The sequence below is a fragment of the Dysidea avara genome, chromosome 10 (assembly GCF_963678975.1).
Source record: "Dysidea avara chromosome 10, odDysAvar1.4, whole genome shotgun sequence".
NCBI lineage: Eukaryota > Metazoa > Porifera > Demospongiae > Dictyoceratida > Dysideidae > Dysidea > Dysidea avara.
Genome location: NC_089281.1, coordinates 621,489 through 643,437, shown reverse-complemented (window position 1 = coordinate 643,437; position 21,949 = coordinate 621,489). Strand labels below are relative to the sequence as shown.

At 40.5% G+C, this 21,949-nt stretch overlaps 1 protein-coding gene across 2 annotated transcripts; it reads left to right on the top strand.

The window, feature by feature from the left end:
- Nucleotides 1-22: 22 nt before the first annotated feature.
- Nucleotides 23-21,231, top strand: LOC136237234 (chromatin-remodeling ATPase INO80-like). Of its 2 annotated transcripts, XM_066027563.1 has the most exons (33): nt 23-551; nt 1,169-1,263; nt 1,359-1,417; nt 1,717-1,839; nt 2,572-2,754; nt 2,908-3,036; nt 4,028-4,180; nt 4,941-5,045; nt 5,799-5,880; nt 5,927-6,034; nt 6,737-6,850; nt 9,220-9,317; nt 9,371-9,403; nt 9,516-9,692; nt 9,908-9,967; nt 10,018-10,074; nt 10,129-10,214; nt 11,376-11,460; nt 12,325-12,442; nt 12,557-12,642; nt 14,950-15,108; nt 15,168-15,270; nt 15,317-15,356; nt 16,515-16,661; nt 17,329-17,406; nt 17,454-17,992; nt 18,044-18,171; nt 18,220-18,314; nt 18,855-18,927; nt 18,983-19,027; nt 19,074-19,187; nt 19,240-19,342; nt 20,557-21,231. In XM_066027563.1, the coding sequence occupies exons 1-33, from the start codon at nt 436-438 to the stop codon at nt 21,129-21,131; spliced, it is 4,266 nt and encodes a 1,421-aa protein (XP_065883635.1). In that variant the 5' UTR covers nt 23-435; the 3' UTR covers nt 21,132-21,231. The 2 variants fall into 2 exon arrangements, with proteins under 2 accessions (XP_065883635.1, XP_065883636.1); XM_066027564.1 differs by lacking the exons at nt 23-551; nt 1,359-1,417 and having other exon boundaries at nt 1,183-1,263.
- The last annotated feature ends 718 nt before the right edge of the window (nt 21,232-21,949 follow it).

Genomic DNA, 21,949 nt, shown 5'->3' with positions numbered 1-21,949 from the left:
TAATTGCTGTGGTTTCTTTATAGTGACACGGAGTGTAAAGGGAAGCGACAATCAAATGACCTCTTATAGGGAAGAATGCCTACCGATTTCTGTTGGCTACTTTCGACCGGGCTGCACGCTAAGCCTATTATCTTGATGTCACACCTGGTCGCTTTGTGCGGTTGACATTTTATCGCCTCGTGTCTGTCAACATGGCCTCAAAGAAGTGACTTTGTCTCGTCTGGATGGTTTATTTGGGGTCGTTTTGCGGCTCCTTTTGCTTTAGGGTTGGTTTTATGTTGAGGAATGTTAGGTGGTTTATCGCGAGCTGAATTTTAAGAAACTCGTTTCTACTTGCTCAAGCGACCACGAGGAGACGAGTAGAGCTGTTTACTAAGATAAGTGGAGGATTTTGCCGAGAATTTTTCACAATTCGCTTGCGTCGGAGAAACAGAAATGGAGGCAAGGCATTCTACCCTAACCAGCGGACTGGCCACAGAAAAGACGTTCAGTCTTGAACCACTGCTGAAAGAGGCACAAAAGCTCCTGAGAAAGCCTATTAAAGACCTTAGGTAAAATGTGGCAATATTTTTGTATTTTGGGGAACTTCATGGTGTCACCTCTGTGTAGGGGGTCTGGTAAAGGCCATGAGGTGGGGGGTAGTGTGTCCTTATTTAGTGTGTGTGAAATCAGAAGGGATGTTGTGTTTTGTTACTACCTATTTACTGAAATTGTGGGTGTTTTCTGTCACAAGACTGGGTCAAGGTGTCTGGAAAGATCCTAGAATAGCAACTTCGTGGTCCATGGTGTTTGTACCATAAGGCATTGACATAGTAACCACATGAACTATTGTTGCTAACATATGTACATGTAGTATGTGTAGGTTGTTAGTGTGTGTGTGTAGTGTCCCACATAACGGGTGAGGCTCAGGATGGAACTTAAGTTCCCACATCTTGTCCCATGAGATATGGTACAGCCTCCTGCAGGATACTAGTCCTGATGATGCACAGTTGGTCCAATCAACTGTGTAGGCGTGGCTGTTTATATAGCTTGCTCTGTGTATAGCGTGTGTGTGTGTGTGTGTGTTGCCTGCACTGACTCCTAGCACCTGGGTAGATATGCTAGCAGACAGCTGAGGACTTTGTGTGTACGTACATATATTATGGAGTGGTGTCCACCTATTACACAGTGAGCTGGTGGCACTATGCAATGACCAGGATGGAGGTGGTCACAACAGAAGACGTTACAGCATACTCAGCTCCAGTGAAGATGATGACTCAGAAGGTACTCCATTGTGTGGAGCTTATTATTTTCAACTTGTCTTGTCTATTGAAGAAGGTAGTTATGTTTTCTGTTACATTGTACTGTATGTTGTGTAGATGACAGGCCTTCATTGTATAACTTCTCTCATGTTCCCGCCGAGAGGAAATGGCTACAGGTATGTCAACTCTTCTAATTACTGCTCTACACAGTGGACAAATTACAGTACAATATTTTAATATTTTAAATGGATTAATTAACAAAGGAGGTTGGTGGCACATCCTATGACATATGATTACACTACCAACTTGTCACTGGATGTTAAATGTTGTTTAATGGCTAGAAAAGCAATCTGTTGTGCTGTAAATAATGGCTCTGAGACATACAATTTGTCTTTGTTATTGATATGAGGTGTCAGTGTTCTTTTGATGCCACGAGATGACCTCCTTAACATGACTGTTGTGGTGGTTGCTATAGGAACTGTTGCTAAGCTCGGACTCGTCAGACGTAGAGCTAAGCGAGGGAGAGAGTGTCCCAATGTTGTTGGAACTTCATGAAAGACAACAGGAATGGAGGACTGAATACAGGAGGGATCCACTGGTATGGAAGTGTATTTGGTATTGTTGCTAGTACTGCAAGTTTATTTCTAGTTCAAGTACTCAATTTAAAAATATTAAGGAATAAGTTAGAATCTCAAACTGATTGGTGGAACCTCTGAACAACAGATAATTTCCATTATTGCTGAGGGAGTTTTCCTCTTCCACTGTTTCAAGCTGGACCTGTTTGGAGGGGAGACCCTGCTGTAATGTTGAGCGCATACTGTTATTGTACAGTTACAATGTCTGGCAGCCAAAAGCCTTTCCTTAGTGTCACTTTGCTGTTGAACCTAACTAGGTGATAAACGTTGCTTATCATGTGTAAAGGTGCTGGGTTGGGAGTTTCACAAGATTTTGTGCCGTACGCTGCTGTGTGTATGCAGATAAAATAGTTTGCTAACACAATCAGTATTCCCCTACATGACAGACTGTCTTGTAACTTTTGATTGGAAATGTACACAGTGTAGCATGTGTGATAGTCACTGGTTTAGGCCATGTATTAGCTTCTCATACTCAAAATAGTGTGAATTAGCTAGCTGAAATGACTGAGAAAGCAACTTTCTGTTCTTGCTAGTTACAACTGTATAAGTACTGGATGGCTGCACTCAGCCACCAGTTGTAAAAAAAATCCGTGATGTAATAAAAATGGTGAAGCAAGTGAGGATGAGAAACTAATAAAGTTTACGTGGCCTTATGTGTGTATGTGGTAATGTGTATCATGTTACCATGTTTACAGCTGAAGCGTTACAAGTACTTCAGTGCTGGACTTCTGATGGAAACAGACCCATGGCTGAACATCTCCAAGGAACACCCCAAACGTCGTCATCCTAACAGACGAGCTCTAATGGCTGCTCGGAGAGCTCGTATTCTCAAGATGAAACGTAAAATGAAGGAAGATCAGGAATGGCAGCCAAACAAGGTACCACTCTTCTTTATGTTCCCAACTGTGTGGCTCCATACAGTTTGCTGGGGATCAAGTTCACTAGCTGGTCTAGGGGTTGTTGTTCTGTGTTAAGTTTCTGACTATAGTGGGGTACTATGGTTACTGAAAATATGTTATTACCATATATAGGATGAGAGGAAGAGACCTGCACAACAGGCATTAGCAGAAGATGTCCCAGACACTAAGAAAAAGCCTCAGTCAACCGTGCAGCAGAGAAGAAAGCTGTGGACATTCATAGCTAAGAAAGAAATCCCTAAGGTAATTTTAAGCTGTTATTGAGGGATAGGAGTAATAAGATGATGTCAAGAAGATGGTCACATGATTCTTATATTCCCATAGCTGATTGACCTTGCAAATCAAATCACTGTGTACTGAATGGCTGTGTTACCATGGTGATATGTAGCAGCAATAATAGTGGTTCAGACCTTTCCATCAAGGTTTAACACAAATATATTCAGAGGATCTATACAACACTGGACATCACCTGAAACATACCATTTTAGGTGGTAGTAGATGGATTTTTCAATTTTCACTTTACAGTTTTAAACATTACAGACCTCTGTACCAAGCTGGTTGTAAGCACACCATAAGTGTACTGGTGAATACCAGACCAGTTTGAGGACTGGAACAAGAAACTTTACTGTGATTGCTCTAGCCAGGGGTCATGTCCTTCAGTCTTATTGTAGGTCCCTAGCAGGGTGGTACGCAATTAATCAGCTAATAACAGAACTGTGTATAGTGTCAATATCAAAATGGTAATTGGAGTTGTTTGGGTGTTAGCTATTAAAACATTTATCAAAAGTTGTTATCCTAGCCAAGTTTAGAGCATAACCTGCTGAAACTGTTGAACATACAGGACTTGTTATAACTGCAAGGTTATCACATTTGCATGCAAGTCCTATATTCTTATAAAACAATCAGACAAATCTAACTTGAATTTTGTTGTGAAATGCTAGCGTAAATAAATACAAATAGCTATATACATAGGAATTGTATTACGTGGTGGATCAGTATAATATTGCTGTTATTGCTTCCTTCCATTGTGATGTAGCTAGGTGCACAAAATAAAACGATTCTACTCGTTTTTCTTAAATACGCAGAATCAAAAATACGTAGAAGCCATGAAACTGGAAGTCATCTACACCTGAAGCTATCACATTTAATTCAGTAATTATACTTCCATAACGTATTAGAGTCTTATTAATGAGGTCATGAAATATTTGACATGGTCACTATTCAATTATTTTAGATGGCGAAGCAGTTTGCTCAAGCTCGTCACACGGTGAGCACTAATTGCAGAAAGGTGTCACTGATGTGTCAGAGAGAGTGGAGGAAAATGGCTGCCAAGAGTCAGAAGATTAGCAGGGATGCTCCATCAAGAGCTAAGAAACTATTAAAAGAGGTATGTCCTATTACATCACACTTGGCTCACATGTGTATGTACGCTGTACATGTAATAAATGATATGAGTTAATTTATAAGTTTAGGCAATCGGTTTTTGTGGTAAACGGTTCACCAAGCAATATACAATAAATTAGCTAATCACCAAATTATGTTAGTAGTGAAATTTGCCAAATCTCAAAGTGTCATCATTACAGTATACCCGTACTACAACTTGTAGCTAGCAGATCAGAGGTCTAGAGAGGTTTACCCTGCAGAATAGCCGGTTTAAGCCTAGAAGAGCAGCAATCACTATTATGATGGACTGTAGCGTCCTCAGCAATGCATCCATAGTGACGATCAGCAAAATGGTGACACTAAACCGTTTGTACTTCTTGATAAAGTATAATGACATTGCGAGTATTGCCAATAAGCTCACTACATTCTTTCACCATTTTTCAGGTCAAGGAATAAAGGTGAATGCTGAGAGTTGACACCACCAACTCATTAGGAATTCTGCACAACATGTATTAAACTGGTCGGACATACAGTTCTAGCAGATGTTGATGAGATATAGTGTAGTGGAGAAAGCCATTTTGATGTGGCCCAACCACATCAGGTGGAAACTGTTAGCAGATTCAGAATTTTGATGTTGCATGTCTACTTTAATAGAACAATACTGTTAGTAGCACACATATCGTGTAGCCTGCTAGGAGTACTGATCTAGTTTAAAGATGAATTATGTACACTTGTATAGATGCTATGGTGTGATATTGTGTTAGGTGCTCATTTATTGGAAGAGATATGAGAAGATGGAGAAGGAACACCGTAAGAAAGCTGAGAAGGAAGCTCTTGAGCAGAAGAAACACGATGATGAGTTAAGAGATGTAAGTATGTGTGTGTAGTGTGTGGCCTCATCAAGGCCCCTTGAATGCCTGTTTAAAAGATCGATATACTCTAATAGAGCAGTCAAGATCTAGATACTCTAATAGAGCAGTCACAATATTCTTCAGAGGAGCAGTGTAGCAAGTTATAAATAAGGAGATATGGTTGTTGATGGAGTAGTTATTGTCATTGTTAGCAGGTCATGACCTTTTTTTTTGGTCTTTGACTTACAGCTAGGCTGAAGTTGTGATTCAGAGTGGAAACCTCCTTGCCTCTGGGGCCCCACTTTAACTCTTTGCCCTGGGCCCCTTAATTTCTCTGGGCAGCCCTGTGTGTGTAGTGTAGTGTGTCTGTGTGTTCAACTGTGTATTTATAATGTAGAATAGTGGAATAACAGTAATCTAATGTTGACCGGCCACGAACCATCAGCCATTATTGAGACTACAATATGATCTACAAAGATTTATAGGTCATGGCAACTGCTTTCCCACCCTTCTGTATCACTAGCTCTTGACTGTGGCCTAATACCTTGCTATAATATTAGGCCATTTGTCCAGTAGGTTACTGTGCTGTGATGTGTAGTGGTACACCAGGGATTGTGTAGTGTTCAGTTGTGCATTGCACTTAATCAAACAAGCGTATGAACCAGTTGGTGACCAAGTCAAGAAAGTCAATGATCAAACCTGTGTTGACTACAGATCATAGTGTACAGGGTGTGATCTTTCTGTTTATCTCACATGATCTATTCCATACAGGCTAAACGGCAGCAGAGGAAACTCAACTTCCTAATCACACAGACTGAGTTGTATGCTCACTTCATGGCCAGGAAGTTGACTGGTCAGTACTCCCCACTGCTCACATCACATCACATGATCCTCCACAGGTGGTCAGGACAGCAGTGATCAGATCCTGCAGCAACTAGAGGACACACCCCTTCAGCGCGAGATACAGCCAGGAGTGGTGGTGAATCTTGAGGATCCTAGTGATTATGGTATGTCATGGAAGCCATGGGATTACTGTGACCATGTGTTGTGTTTGTGTTACGTACCATTATCCCATCAAAAATCATTTTGCTGCTGTATCAAGCTATGTAAGAGGCAAACTAACAATTAGTCTCGCGTTGCCAGACCAATACGCCAGGCGCTTATCGATAACCTGATTATAAGCACCGGCTGTAATGGTCTGGTGACATTAGGACTCATTACTATTTTTACTGGAATGTAGCGGCGTGCGCAGTATAGCCGTGGCGGTAGCTGTTTCCATAGATACCTAATATTTTATTACGCTGGTGTTGGGACTATTCTATAGAACACAGCTAACACAATTGACAGGTTATTACAGTCACTACTTACCACTACTATTCCTTAGCAACAGTGTCCCTTCGTCGTCAACAGAGGTAAACCCTGTGAATACGCGCACCGTTTATACTAATTGCTTGCGCACCATATGCTGCGCTACTGAACTGGTAATGGGTTGTAATGTCACCAGACCAATTACAGCCAGCGCTTATAATCAGGATATCGATAAGCGCCTGGCGCATATTGGTTTGGCAACGCGAGACTAACTAACAATATTCTACTCTGTAATTCAGCTCATTGAAAATATTCAGATGTAAATCTTTCATCCGCACACACTCAGCAACTTAGTACCTATCCTTCTAGTGTTCATAATTCCTTATGTTCTCTCCATACAGACAGTGAAGCAGTGAAGGCTAAGGTGTTAGCTAATGTCCAGTCAGCATTTAGCAATCAGGAGACCAGTCAGCAATCCTTTATGACTATTGATGGGCCTGACCTACAGGAGACATGTAAGTGTAGTGTAGTCTGTGTGTGTAGTGTGGTGTAGTGTAGTGTGTGTGTGTAGTGTGGTGTAGTCTGTGTGTGTAGTGTGGTGTAGTGTGGTGTAGTGTAGTGTGTGTGTGTAGTGTGGTGTAGTCTCTGTGTGTAGTGTGGTGTAGTCTGTGTGTGTAGTGTGGTGTAGTGTAGTGTGTGTGTGTAGTGTGGTGTAGTGTAGTGTGTGTGTAGTGTGGTGTAGTCTGTGTGTGTAGTGTGGTGTAGTGTAGTGTGTGTGTGTAGTGTGGTGTAGTCTGTGTGTGTAGTGTGGTGTAGTGTGTGTGTGTAGTGTGGTGTAGTCTGTGTGTGTAGTGTGGTGTAGTGTGGTGTAGTGTAGTGTGTGTGTGTAGTGTGGTGTAGTCTCTGTGTGTAGTGTGGTGTAGTCTGTGTGTGTAGTGTGGTGTAGTGTAGTGTGTGTGTGTAGTGTGGTGTAGTGTAGTGTGTGTGTAGTGTGGTGTAGTCTGTGTGTGTAGTGTGGTGTAGTGTAGTGTGTGTGTGTAGTGTGGTGTAGTCTGTGTGTGTAGTGTGGTGTAGTGTGTGTGTGTAGTGTGGTGTAGTCTGTGTGTGTAGTGTGGTGTAGTGTAGTGTGTGTGTGTAGTGTGGTGTAGTGTGTGTGGTGTAGTGTAGTCTGTGTGTGTGTGGTGTAGTGTAGTCTGTGTGTGTGTGTGTGGTGTAGTGTAGTCTGTGTGTGTGTGCGTAGTGTGGTGTAGTGTGTGTGGTGTAGTGTAGTCTCTGTGTGTGTGGTGTAGTGTAGTGTGTGTAGTGTGGTGTAGTGTGTGTGGTGTAGTGTAGTCTGTGTGTGTGTGGTGTAGTGTAGTCTGTGTGTGTGTGTGTGGTGTAGTGTAGTCTGTGTGTGTGTGTGTGTAGTGTGGTGTAGTGTGTGTGTAGTGTGTGTGGTGTAGTGTAGTCTCTGTGTGTGTGGTGTAGTGTAGTGTGTCTGTGTGGTGTAGTGTGTTGTGTGTGTGTGTGTAATAGTAGTAGTGTGCACTACACCAATATTATGTTATTAATGAAAAAAAGTGACTAAAATTTTCACACATACATTGCTCCATCCTCCTTTATCCTAGCAAAGCAATTTTTGCAGAGGATCTGCCCACCAGGTAAGGCAGGCCACACAGTGCACACCACATTTGAACAGAATCACCCAATTTATATATGACGACCAATTGCAATGTTTCAAGGTTTTTTGTTCTTATTCCCCTCCTGTGGTCTTATTCCCCTCCTGTGGTCTTATTCCCCTCCTGTGGTGCTCCTAAAACACAGATAGATTGTTGGATCACTTTGGAATTGGGTACATGTAAAGGAGGATCCAAAGGCCAGTACCAATTCTCCTGTGAATGACTGATTATACACATATAAAAGATCAATTTTCTGTTATGCCTACAGTAAACCACTTGACGGAATGAGTTGAAAATGTACAGTGTATCTATAGATGGAGTGGTCATTGGAATGCGACCCTTTTGTAATTTAAAAGAAATTGGGATAGTGGCCATGGAGGAGTTAAAAACCGAAAACCAAACATGTAATGATTGCATGATCAAGTTTCCATTAGTTGTCACGACTACCAGGCAAACCGCTTTGGAGAATGAGCTGAAAATTAATATGTTGATGATCCATCTGTTCAGAAGATTCAGTTAAACATAACAACTGTGAAAACCAATTACGTGTAGAAAGGACTCAATTGAGATACTCTAATAGTGCAGTCACCCTATTAGACCATTCAGCTACTTACTCTAATAGAGCGTTCAACAATGTATCAAGTAGAAAATTAACAAGTCACCATGAAGAGAATTCAGCAACGTGGCAAGTCAGAATTCGGCTATGTAACAAGTCAGGCCAGTATTGAGGCTTGCATTAGCTAAAGGAAGCCATAAACAGTCAAGCTGTGACAAAAGTGTGCAACCCCCTAAAATTAAGGGTAACAAAGTGTACAACCCCCTAAAATTAAGGGTAACAAAGTGTACAACCCCCTAAAATTAAGGGTAACAAAGTTGAATGTGTGGTGGCCAAGAAATGGCTGCAATGACAATCAATTTTGACATGGCACTAACATGATTGCAGCTATTTCATGGCCTCCACCTTTGATTTCATTTTTACCTGACATTTTAGAGGGTTTTCCATTGCTTGGCTGCTTTTTAAGTAAATATAAATTACAATCGGCTGTTTTTCCAACATTGGTACTCTAAATTGAGTGTTCTATTAGAGTATTTGAACACAGACATGTACAAACAATGAGCTTCTATTATCCAAACCCTTCACTGAACACTTTATCATTTCCTGGTTCAGAGGATCAACACTTATCTCATCTTGATCTCATCTTGATCTCATTTTGATTTCCTTGTAGTTGACAAGCAGTATAGCTTGGCTAATCCTACCCTCCCTACCGACAAGTTTCAACAACCATCAATCTTCCAGGGGCAACTAAAGATATACCAGCTCAAGGTAGGGATCACATGGGCTCTATGACATCATGTAATGTCATCATCACCATTTAGGGTATGAACTGGCTGTCCAACTTGTATAACCAGGTACAGTGTGTAGTGTTACCTGTATAACACATTTGTGTGTGTGTGTGTGTGTATAATGTGTGATTGTACATGTACAGTACTAATAAGGATTTCTACATCCTTACCATATTAGGGTATCAATGGTATCCTTGCCGATGAGATGGGTCTAGGTAAGACAGTCCAGAGCATCGCCCTCTTGGCCCACCTTGCTGAGACACAGAACATTTGGGGACCATTCCTCGTTGTGGCTCCAGCGTCCACCCTGCATAATTGGCAACAAGAGTGCAGTCGATTTGTGCCCTACTTTAATGTAAGTCACATCCCTGCTTCACATATCTGCTTTAATGTATGTCACATCCCTACTGTAATGTAAGCCACATCCTTGTAACGTTTTATCTGCACTGTATCCTAATTTTGGCATGGTTTGCAAAATGAATTAATGAACTTGAAAAGCTAATGAATTAACTCATATATTACGTGGCCTTAACAGTACATAGCACGTTGCTACATGTACTCCCTTATTAGGTATTACCTTACTGGGGAGGTCCCCAGGACAGAAAGACAATAAGGAAGTTCTGGAGTCAGGTAAGTCATGTGTGCCACTACCATTATTACATCATTCATGGTCACTACAGAAGGGACTGTATCGACGGGATTCCCCCTTGCACATGTTGATCACAAGTTACCAGCTGGTGAGCACTAATTGCTGGTATCCATACTATCCCATGATATCCCATAATATACAGATAGTACGAGACATCAAATACTTCCAGCGCACTAAGTGGCAGTACATGATATTGGACGAGGCTCAGGCCATCAAGAGTAGCACCAGGTGGGTCTCTGTATTCTAATAATTTAGCACTAGAAACTTGCTGTTTCCATGGAAAGCAAGCTTTATGGCCTGGTTATGTACTAAATCACTCAAGCTGTCCCATGCATGATGTCATTTGTATACAAGTCATGTTCTTGACTAGCTAAGCTATCTAATATGTACACACTTCTCTTATATACTTCGAAACTGTTTTATACTGTTTTGATTGGAGGTATATACGGTACCACTCAAATGCAATATTGTCTCGCACAAGTGTGAGCAATTAAAAAACTCACAAATTGAAGAGTGTGGCACCCGTTTTGTTCACGGGTATTCATCCCATTTTGTTTGTGATGAATACTGGTGAGAGAAACAGGTGCCATGATGCCCTTTAAGTAGTAAGTTATTTTGATTGCTCACACTCGTGTGAGACGACATTGCATTTGAGTGGTACCATAATGGTAACCAAGATTATGAAATGGTGTGGTATTACCCTGTGGTATTATCCTGTGGTATCACCCTGTGGTATTATCCTGTGGTATCACCCTGTGGTATTATCCTGTGGTATCACCCTGTGGTATTACCCTGTGGTATCACCCTGTGGTATTATCCTGTAGTATCACCCTGTGGTATTATCCTGTGGTATTATCCTGTGGTATCACCCTGTGGTATTATCCTGTGGTATCACCCTGTGGTGGTATCACCCTGTGGTATTATCCTGTGGTATCACCCTGTGGTATTATCCTGTGGTATCATCCTGTGGTATCACCCTGTGGTATCATCCTGTGGTATCACCCTGTGGTATTATCCTGTGGTATCACCCTGTGGTATTATCCTGTGGTATTATCCTGTGGTATCACCCTGTGGTATTATCATGTGGTATCACCCTGTGGTATTATCCTATGGTATCATCCTGTGGTATTATCATGTGGTATCACCCTGTGGTATTATCATGTGGTATCACCCTGTGGTATTATCCTATGGTATCATCCTGTGGTATTATCATGTGGTATTATCCTGTGGTATCACCCTGTGGTATTATCCTGTGGTATCACCCTGTGGTATCATCCTGTGGTATTGTCCTGTGGTATCACCCTGTGGTATTATCCTGTGGTATTATCATGTGGTATGATACTATTTTATACTGTTTGTAATTTTGTTAACCTAATGATGTCATTACAGTCAACGATGGAAGATCTTGCTCAGTTTCAATTGTCGTAATAGACTACTACTAACTGGTACTCCTATACAGAACAATATGGCCGAGGTGAGTGTCAACCTGTTGCTATAGTAACACTAAGATCTAATACTACAATCAAGTATCAGTGAGTTGACCATGCTAAATTATGTGATTGCTTTTACTTGGACACCTTGATAATCAGGACACCTTGATAATCAGGACATCTCACTATTAAGGACACCTTGATAATCAGGACACCTCACTATTAAGGACACCTTGATAATCAGGACACCTCACTAATAAGGACACCTTGATAATTAGGACACTTGTCCATGGTCCCATTTGTATTAGTGTACACACATTTAGACCTCTGAAATCAGGACACCTCACTAATAAACAGTGTTGGGGGTAACGCGTTACATAATAATTATTACTTTAGTGGTAACGAAGTAATATAACGAAGCATGCTGTAAAAACAAGTAATATAACTCAAGTTACTGTACTTGCAAATGAAACGTGTTACCTAAGTTACTGTAACGAGTCTAATGTTACGTAATATTATTAAGTAACGAAGTTACTAATGTCGTTAGTAATCCACTGAGTAACGCCTAGCCACTACGAAGTAATGAAGCCTACTGAATGAAGCTTACTCACCAGCTTCTTGCTTATAACCAAGATTTGCACATTGTCCAACAACGCAATCATGTCATGTGATACGGTGGTAGTTTCACACGTGACAGCTTAAGGCTGTGGACACAAAGTAATATAATATGTAATATTATTATAGTTACTTTATTATATATGGGTAATATGTAACTGTAACTAAATAGTTCAGTTGTAAATAATATGTAATATGTAACTAGTTACATTTAAAAAGTAACTGTCCCAACACTGCTAATAAGGACACTTCACATGGTCTGAAATGACATTTGTTTATCTTGTTCCATATAGTTGTGGGCACTGCTCCATTTTGTGATGCCGACTTTGTTTGACTCTCATGCTGAGTTCAATGAGTGGTTCTCTAAAGATATTGAAGGTCGCTCGGACAAGAAGACTGGTATTAGTGAAAGTGAGTCTGCTACACCTTGTCACAAACATCACACCACCAGGCTCCTGCACCTTGTCACATGCACCCCCAGGCCTTTACACGTCTTTGATTATGTGCCATCCATGTTCTACACAGGTCAGTTGTCACGGTTACACATGATACTAAAACCATTCATGTTGAGGAGATGCAAGGTGGATGTTGAAAATGAAATGGCCAAGAAGGTATGATCCTACTTTGTAGTGACATGACAACACCATCGTGATGTCATGAGTTACAATGTGATCAGCTCCCGTACAACTTGTACCAGTTCAGTCATTTATATACAGAACTCTCTAATAGAACACACTCTTGCTTTAATACAAAGTACTGCAGATAGCATAATACTGTAGAGTCTGGTTGTTAATTGCACCATATTGAGTATACCAAGCAAACTGTCTTGAGTATACCAAGCAAACTGTCTTGCTTCACATGAAGGATCTACACAGAAACTGGACTACTGCACATTTGGTCACTACCACTCCAAGAAATCCAATTGAGGTTTTTTATTAGACGTATGCGCTTAACAAATAATTATTGTTTTGTTAAATGAATTAACCTACTATGCAGTACACTTATTGCCATTGGCTACCAACTGTATAGTATGTAGCTAACTGTAGCTATATGTAGCTATATGTAGCTAACTGTAGCTATAGCTAACTGTAGCTATAGCTAACTGTAGCTATATGTAGCTAACTGTAGCTATAGCTAACTGTAGCTATACGTAGCTAACTGTAGCTATAGCTAACTGTAGCTATACGTAGCTAACTGTAGCTATAGCTAACTGTAGCTATACGTAGCTAACTGTAGCTATAACTAACTGTAGCTATAACTAACTGTAGCTATAGCTAACTGTAGCTATAACTAACTGTAGCTATAACTAACTGTAGCTATAGCTACATACAATATTCATAAACCTTCGAAGCTTAACATTGACATCCATTACTAACATAGTTCCTAATTTTGGCTCTATTTGGCAAATAGAATTTCTCAAGTTGGCACTATAATTCGCAAGGAGAAAACACAAGATGTAGCAGCTGCCAAAAGACCTTACAACTACAACAGTAGTACACAACTTGCAAAAATTCTTCCTCTACAGCTTGTCCAGCAACATTCCCAGCTGCACTTTGCCCTTTGTAGTAGTGCATGGACGTGGTCGGTCACTTGTAGCAAAAGCTAATTAACTTGTCAGACGACTAATGACTTGTGTACAATTACTTTCTAGTGTCTCAAGTGTAACTGTCCACGGTGAAAATGGTTCATGTCGTGATGAGCAGTCGGATTGTCTTCTGCTGTAATTTCAATTACCAATATGAGCCAGTTTGTGCAAACATTACTTATGTCATTCAAGTAATGCAGTTGAACCATTGAATGAATGCAGTACATTCGTTTATGAACTATAAATTTTTTTGCAAACTTCTATTAAGTGGATACACCTAACAATCAGACTATCCAGTAGTATAGTTAGTGCTGTCGTTCAGATCAGAAATGCACCAAGTACCATCTAATCTAATTGAATGCATCGCGCGCACACACACCATTACCATAGATAATAGAGTAAAAGGGATAGGAAACGCAAGCGATTTCCGGTTTGATTTCCGTTACGCGTGACTTGAAAAGACAAGACAGTTTTGTGTTCAAGCATAGGAATTAGTGTTCTAAGCAGCATAAATAGTAATCCAACAGACTACAGCAAGTACTTAGGCCTTTGTGAGAGATTTTGGCGAGAGAATTCAGTCCGTAGATTTTGTAACAAAGCGTATCGCATTAACCATGATTGTTACACGCTGTCATACTTTCGCTCATAGTACCTTCGTGCCTCATCCATACCACTTCTTTTATAGCCGGTTCCACTTTCGAATCAAGCAACAGTTCCTGTTTTGCTCTGATATTTCCTCTGGTTCCCTCTGTTAAATGGTAAGGAATAGGTTTATCACAGTTAAAAGGATATAATGTATTTACGAAGAAAGTAAAGTGGTTTAAAGTAATTTTTGGGCCGTTTTTTTCACTTTCAATCTCCTTTAATTTGCGCACAACTTCCTTGAGGGTTGGTACCATCCTAGTCCCCTCGATTACTTACTTGAATTCATTGTAGTGAAGTTTTCATAGTTGTTGGTTGCAAAATCCTGTCGTTACAACAATTTGTTTCTCTTTGATACAAGCGCAGGAAGCGTAACAAGTATGTTCGTGACGTAATACATGGAATTCCAATAGAAATGTACGTATTTTGTGACGTCACGTTATTGCGTTTCCTATCCCTTTTAAGTACTCTATTATTATCTATGCCATTACACACACACCACACACACATGTATGTTTGCTACTCTTCTCAGATCTCAAGCAGTATACTGTAATATTATTTTATAGAAAGTTTGGTTGCTGAAAATGATCTTGTCTAACTTTTACCACAGTTAAATTTATCCTAGTTATATGATTCCTTATTAGGAAATACTTGTGGTTATAAATATCCCAATGGCAATATCTCATTGCAGATAGTGATCCAATTGATGTGTGAGCTCGCACCATTCCAACGCAAGCTATACCAGGGACTGAGACAACGGATCTCATTGGAGGATTTGCTGAGGTCCTCGTCCAACCTGAGCCATGCCCCCACCTCACACCTAATGAACCTTGTCATGCAGTTTAGGAAGGTGTGGCTACCTACATTGCATTTGATTGGTTAGTTTATTGTGATCATGTAATCCACCAGGTGTGTAATCATCCGGACTTATTTGAACGACGTGAGGTGAAGTCCCCAGTCATCATTACGGCATCTCCTCCTATTACATTACCTAAACTAATATTTCATCAAGGTGGGTATGTCCTTGTGGATCATGTGATCACTAGCTTATTCTGCAGGTTTTCTAGCCAATGACATCACAACACGTTCAATAAACAGGTGAGTAAGCCTCAAGGCACTTGTTGGGCTAAATGATGTCTACAGTGAAACAATCAAGACCATAGCCTTAGCCATTACTGAGTTACACTTGTCTGAAGGCATCAGTCAGGCAGTCAGTAGAAAATTCCACTGAGTAAAAATAAAATTTTGGAGCAACTTATTGAAAGCATTTCATGTCATACTGAAGACGCTTTTGGGTTATACCTAACTAATACTGCCAAGGTGCCATTAATTAGCCTTCTCATTGTTGAATTTGTAGAGGCTCCAATCTACTGTTTCTAAACTTACAAACCATACAATATAATCCTATAAAGCTATATATTAAATTACTCGCTAGGAGTTCGATTATCTAGCTGTTATTTACGCAGTGGTAACCACAATTCCATTTTAAGTGCAAATATCAACCTAATTGAACAAATTCTCACAACTTAACAACGGTCTAGTACTTTTTGTAGTAACACAATAAACATCGCTAACCTGTTAGTAGTTATCTCAGCGTATGTGCATGAGGCCACTGTTTTGAGATGTACAAGGTAGCAACATGTCTCTATGTCCCTTTTCTTACTGTTTCTTAGTATTGTTATCGCTTCATAGAACTGTCTACAATGCCATCAAAAAGTGTGTGCAGTTGACATCATCTTACCCACAATAGTGTTCGAGGGACTGGTCATTCCTGTTCTGAAGGGCATGACCACTACAGGATAAGCACAGGAGGTTACTAAAACATGTGACAGAAGTTACAGAGCACTTACACCTTACAGGCATTTGTAATAGTGCCGAAATGATTATTCGGATATTCGGTCAGCATGACATTATTTGATTTGTTAACATACTATTCAAATATTCTTTAGTACTGTAGTAAGTTGTGATCAGATGAATAAGGCTAACCCAGAAGCTTGAGATGTTTATACTGAAAATTTCCATTTTAGGAGAGATAGAAATATCTCTCAGGCTTTCTGTTTGATACAGAACCTTATATTCTAATAATTTCCATGTGTGAAATGGAAACAGTTATGCTATACTGGGTGTAATGAGAACAGGGTCGTTTGGGAATGTTTATCTGTAAAAAGTATAGTAATACAGTATATATGAGGATCTTGGGAGGGGTGGGAGGTTAGTACATGAGTCATAATCACTGAGATGTCATGATCACTACAGGCTGGCCACCATCACCATGGGGATAAACACTGCTGATTACATCCACCGGTCTCTTAGCAATGGTGACAACTGCTACTCTGCCCTGAGGCTAATGGATACCACACCCATGGAATATGCTCATGTGATGCTCTCCAGCGATGCCCACAGGTACCATGAACAACTAATTTATGGGATATGTTATCAAACCACAAGACACTATTGCAGCTACAATGGTTGATTGTAGAATGTGTTGATTATAACTCCAAAAGTACTTACCAGATAAAGCTGAAACTTTAACAGCTTATTGGCTATTAACAGCTTATTGGCTATTAACAGCTTATTGGCTATTAACAGCTTATTGGCTATTAACAGCCCCATTGGTTTTTCCCTTTACACAATAAAAGAAGTATTAAAATGAAGTTCAAGAAAATTGCAAACTTTTGCTCAACTGGTCACTAATGAATGAGGTGTAATTGTCATTGCTTGTATCATACTTTTTGATAAACAGTTCTGGCATTTGAGGACTGTTGGAATGTTTGGTCAACTTGCCCAAGTAACATGACTTACTGAGGGAGGCCCCCAATGAATGTTAACAACTACAGTAGTAGCTTAATTAGCTGTGCCAAATTGATTTTGATAATTCACAATGTGGCAGGACAATAAAGACTTTCAGAGGAGGCAAGATCAAGGGCAGTCATATACTCTAATAATATTAAGCAGTCGGGGAAGAAATTTTCCCAAACCGCCAGACCACTAAAGGGTAAACATTTAACTTGGCATACCCTTATTTGGTAATATTAACAAACTACTGATGGCTGCTCATGTGACCCAACAGATTGGAGGTTGTCATGACAATGATGTTGAGGATGATGATGCTGTATCACCTCAGGCTATGGGGATCACATGCTAAGAGGTGAGTGTGTGATAATGTGATCCCTACTACCATATATGGTATCACAGGTTGGCTAGGAGTGAGTTGGTGTTGTGGCCAGATCTGGTAATGTCACCAGCATCAATTAGGGACAGTCCCTTACTTCAGGGTCTGGTGATCAGCGGTCACACTCACCACACGTACACACACTGTACACACAGACTGTATCCCATGAGGACCACACCCACTTATGATTCTTGTGAAGATGAGCCTCGTGAAGGAGACCACTTAGTGTGCAATGGTTTGGAATATTGTAGCAGCAGCAATGATCAAGTGTCCACACTTTACACTGAACGGCATTTTGTTCCAACTGAATTACCTCGTTGTCTTGTCATGTACATCCCCAAGACACAGGCCACGCCCTCCTATTATTATTGTTCTGATACTGGAGCTATGGGGCTTCATGGGGAGATAATCAGAGGGGGCTCCCCTAACTTTGTTAATGTTGTTATGAGGGGTTGTGTCCAGCAGCAGCAAGTTAACCAAGTGTTTGAACTGTATCCATGTCAACCACAAGGATTATCTGCCATTTATCCTTATCATGGCTGGTCCAACCTGAGAATACCAGGTATGTGGAATGAAACTCTGTCTTATGTCCATACTCCATTCCATCCAACAGACAAAGAAGTGATGATCAGTGACAGCAGCAAAATGGTGGTGCTCGATCGATTGCTAGCTAAACTGAAGGCTGGCGGTCATCGAGTGCTAATATATTCTCAGATGACTAGGATGATTGATATCCTGGAGGTAGGTGTGGTTTGGGGTGGGGCTATGATGTCATATGAGGTCACACAGGAGTACATGCAATACAGACATCATCGTTACATCAGGTTGGACGGGTCATCACGGATATCAGAGAGGAGAGATATGGTGGATGACTTTCAGACTAAGTGAGTGATGTCATCATCCCATGGTGATTGGGTGTTAACCTGCTGTAGTGGCTGTTTACTCTAATGCACACTGACTCCTTGTAAAGATTAGGAGTGCTACATTGGTACGGTGTGTTCTTTGTAGGACAGTGCAAACTGTAGTGCTCTTTATATCAGATTCTTTAGCACTAATCCACTTATGCTGCAGTGAAGAAGTTGTCCTTTTTAAAAAGTGAAATCTTGACCTGTTGGGACCAATTCTTTGTCCTTTTTAATTCTGAAGGTTTTCCAATTGTGCCGTCCTCAATTTATATGGAGAGTTTTTAAAGAGAAGTTCCAAAGTTCTGTGCCAGAATGGAGATGCTAGGCTTGTCAGAATCTAAAGTGGTTACTACGAACTACAGAATCTTGCAGTCTTGCTTGTATATACATATGATATGGGTATCCTAACACATTTCAAGGGTAGGCAAAGTGTACTGTAACCATTGAGTATTATTATGATGTAGTTAATAGGTGACTATACTGTACATGTTAGTATACTATCTGTATTGACTTGGTTAGGTCGGACATATTTGTATTCCTACTGAGTACAAGGGCAGGAGGTCTTGGTATTAACCTGACTGCTGCTGACACGGTAACTATGTTCACCTAGTAACAATTCTACTAATCACATTGCTCCAATTCCCCAGGTGATATTTTATGACAGTGACTGGAACCCGACAGTGGACCAACAGGTTTGTACCTAATTTAAGCCACACCCTTACATCACTATGGTAATAGGCAATGGACCGTGCTCACAGACTGGGCCAAACTAAACAAGTTACAGTGTACCGGCTGGTTGTCAAGGGAACCGTCGAGGAGCGTATCCTGCAAAGAGCAGAGGAGAAGAGCGAAGTATGAGATCATGTGATCCACTGATGGTTCATGTGATGCACTGTTACCATAGATACAAAAAATGGTGATTACAGGAGGGGAATTCCGATCGGATGCACTCAAACCAAAAGAGGTTGTGTCACTACTCCTTGATGATGAAGAAATGGAGGCAAGATGTGAGTTGAGTAGCAATTTAGTATCGTAAGTGGTGATAGTGAACCATGTGCAATTCGAGGATAAATTTTTAGTGAATTTACTGTGCAGCCAATGTTGAGCAATGTACTGTATAATTGGTGTGGAATTAAAATTGGCGGTTTGGCGGATGCTTACAAAATCACCAAATTAAAATCTTGCCATGCTCTATTATTAGTGTTTCTAATATTTAACCAATGAAATTATAGACACAAGATCTAACAAGAAGCAAGGACAATCTCATCAAGTGTGCACTAAATTTTTGCTATCAGGTCCTACTCATTCACTGGCAGGAAGACTATAATACACACAGCAGAAATCTTACAGAGAATGTGCCCAATCACTTCATTTCCTTTTCAGACAGTTTCTGCAACTGGTTATAGACTGAATAAATCTGTTGTCAGTCACATGAAATACTCTCTCTGGTATATACATGGGCCACAAGGTAAGTGTAGACGAAGAGAAGCTACACAATTTGCTACCACTTGGGGCTTCACTTTATTAGACATGCATTTGTGACTGGATCTGCGAAAACCCGACACAATCGTGCATTTTTTTCGAATTCCTGTTTATTAAATATTTATAATCTACTTAGCCAAGTGTATGCTCTGGAAAAGTTCCAGCCTCATATGCCACTAACTTTCGGAGTTACAGCCAACAAAGTAGCAACAACAGAAAGATTGATATGTACAGCAAGTGTTAAGAAAATAAACTGCAGGCATTTACTAAAACAGTTGTAACTTACCAACAGAATGATGTGTGACATTGAAATTTTCACCATCGTGTTCGCCATGAACAGAGGAATCAATTACTGGGTAAGTTTTTCCTTGTGTCACCTTCCTTCACTACATATATACAAAGACGAAGTTTGTGAAGAAAGATCGCTCGCGTACTGTTGCTTCAATGTGATGTAAACAAACACCTCTTGAGTAGGCGAATAAGATGGTGTCCAGGCTTTTATTGTTAGTCCTTTTCTTCACTAAGAAAAAGGGTGTTCACTAAATAATAGTTGTAATATGCAAGTATTTCACCCATTGTATTCAGGTTATTGCAGATCTGTCACATTTCGTCAAATTAAACTCTCGCCAAACGCCAAATATTAAGCGAACGCCAAATATTCTGCTCTCCAAATTTCTGCATATACAGTTTACAGTACAAAGTTAATACCACCACTGTCTGTCCCTTTTTGTTCTTTCAGTTATGGCCCGACAGTCAGAACGACATAATCAGGAAGACAAGCAGAAGAAAGGGAGGGGATCAAAACGGAAACAAGACTGGAACAATGATGAGCCACTTGCCAAACGGTACAGCCTTGACACACCCTCACCACTGCAAGTGAGCCGACCAAACAGTGTCACTTCTTCATTTGTCAATGACACTAACAATATTGATGTTGTCAACGACGACTCGGACAGTAACTCTGGTTTGCTAGTGATAGCTGATCAAGGAAGTGGTAGGAATACTCCAGACACTTCAAGAGCTGTTACTCCTAAGTTGACACCTGCTGGTTCTAAGGGAAAGGTTACTACGGCGAAGTCACGGCCAAAGAAGAAAGGCGGAAGTGCTGCTGCTGCAGCTGGAGCAATGGCTGGTAAACTAGCAGCTTCCCAAGCAGCGTTTGCAGCTTATGGTGTTCCCTACAATCCTTTGTTGTCATCTACTGGATTACTTGCTGTGCCATCACCTGTTGCTAGTAGCAACCCTCCTAGCAACCACTCATCACCAAGAGCTAGTCCTGTACCACCATATTCTGCAGTAAACCATACACCATGACACACGTACACACAGACATGCACCAAGTATGATTTGCAATTTATTTGTAGTGCAAGTTATTATAATGTTATGAATAAACCATAATAATGCATAAACAACATTACCATAGTAATGTGTGCTTTCTTGATCTTAAAACTGGGAGCAAAGTTCCCTCTCAAAGTAGAGGTGCCTCCCCTGTTCCTATGAATAAGGGGAAAATCAATGCATATTTGGGGGGGGGGGTTACAGGGTTTCCAGAAGCCCCCTCAAGTTATAACTTCTAGGCTTGCAGCAGTAACACCACACTATGTTTGTTTGTATGGCAGCACAATATACAACAGAGCTGGGCAATATAGCTATAGAGTGTATTACTTGCATTGATTCCTCAAAAGGAGGCCAGAGGTGTATTGAAAACCTTAATAATTGAGATACTCTAATAGAGCAATCAAAACTGATAGAACATTATAATACTACCTTAATGACATTACTAAACTGTGTAGCTAAGAGTGACTTCAGAAGACTTAGTAGCTAAACTTACCAGGTATTGTGATAATTTGTAACATTACCTAACCAGCCATAATCCATAATTGACATTTAGGACTACAGTAGTAGGCATGTAATTATTAGGTTTTCATGAGTCTTGTAAGTAGCTAAGTATACATATTTTAGTGTTCAAAATTTGCTTGGGGCTATGCCCCAAACCCCTCCACCTAATAACTCTCTACCAAATCTGGAAACCACCTTGGGGGGATCCCTGTACTCTTAATAGGTCGATTTATCAAACACATGTAGCTAGTACATTCTTCATGTTATTGTTTTTTACTGTGTAGAACTCAAAA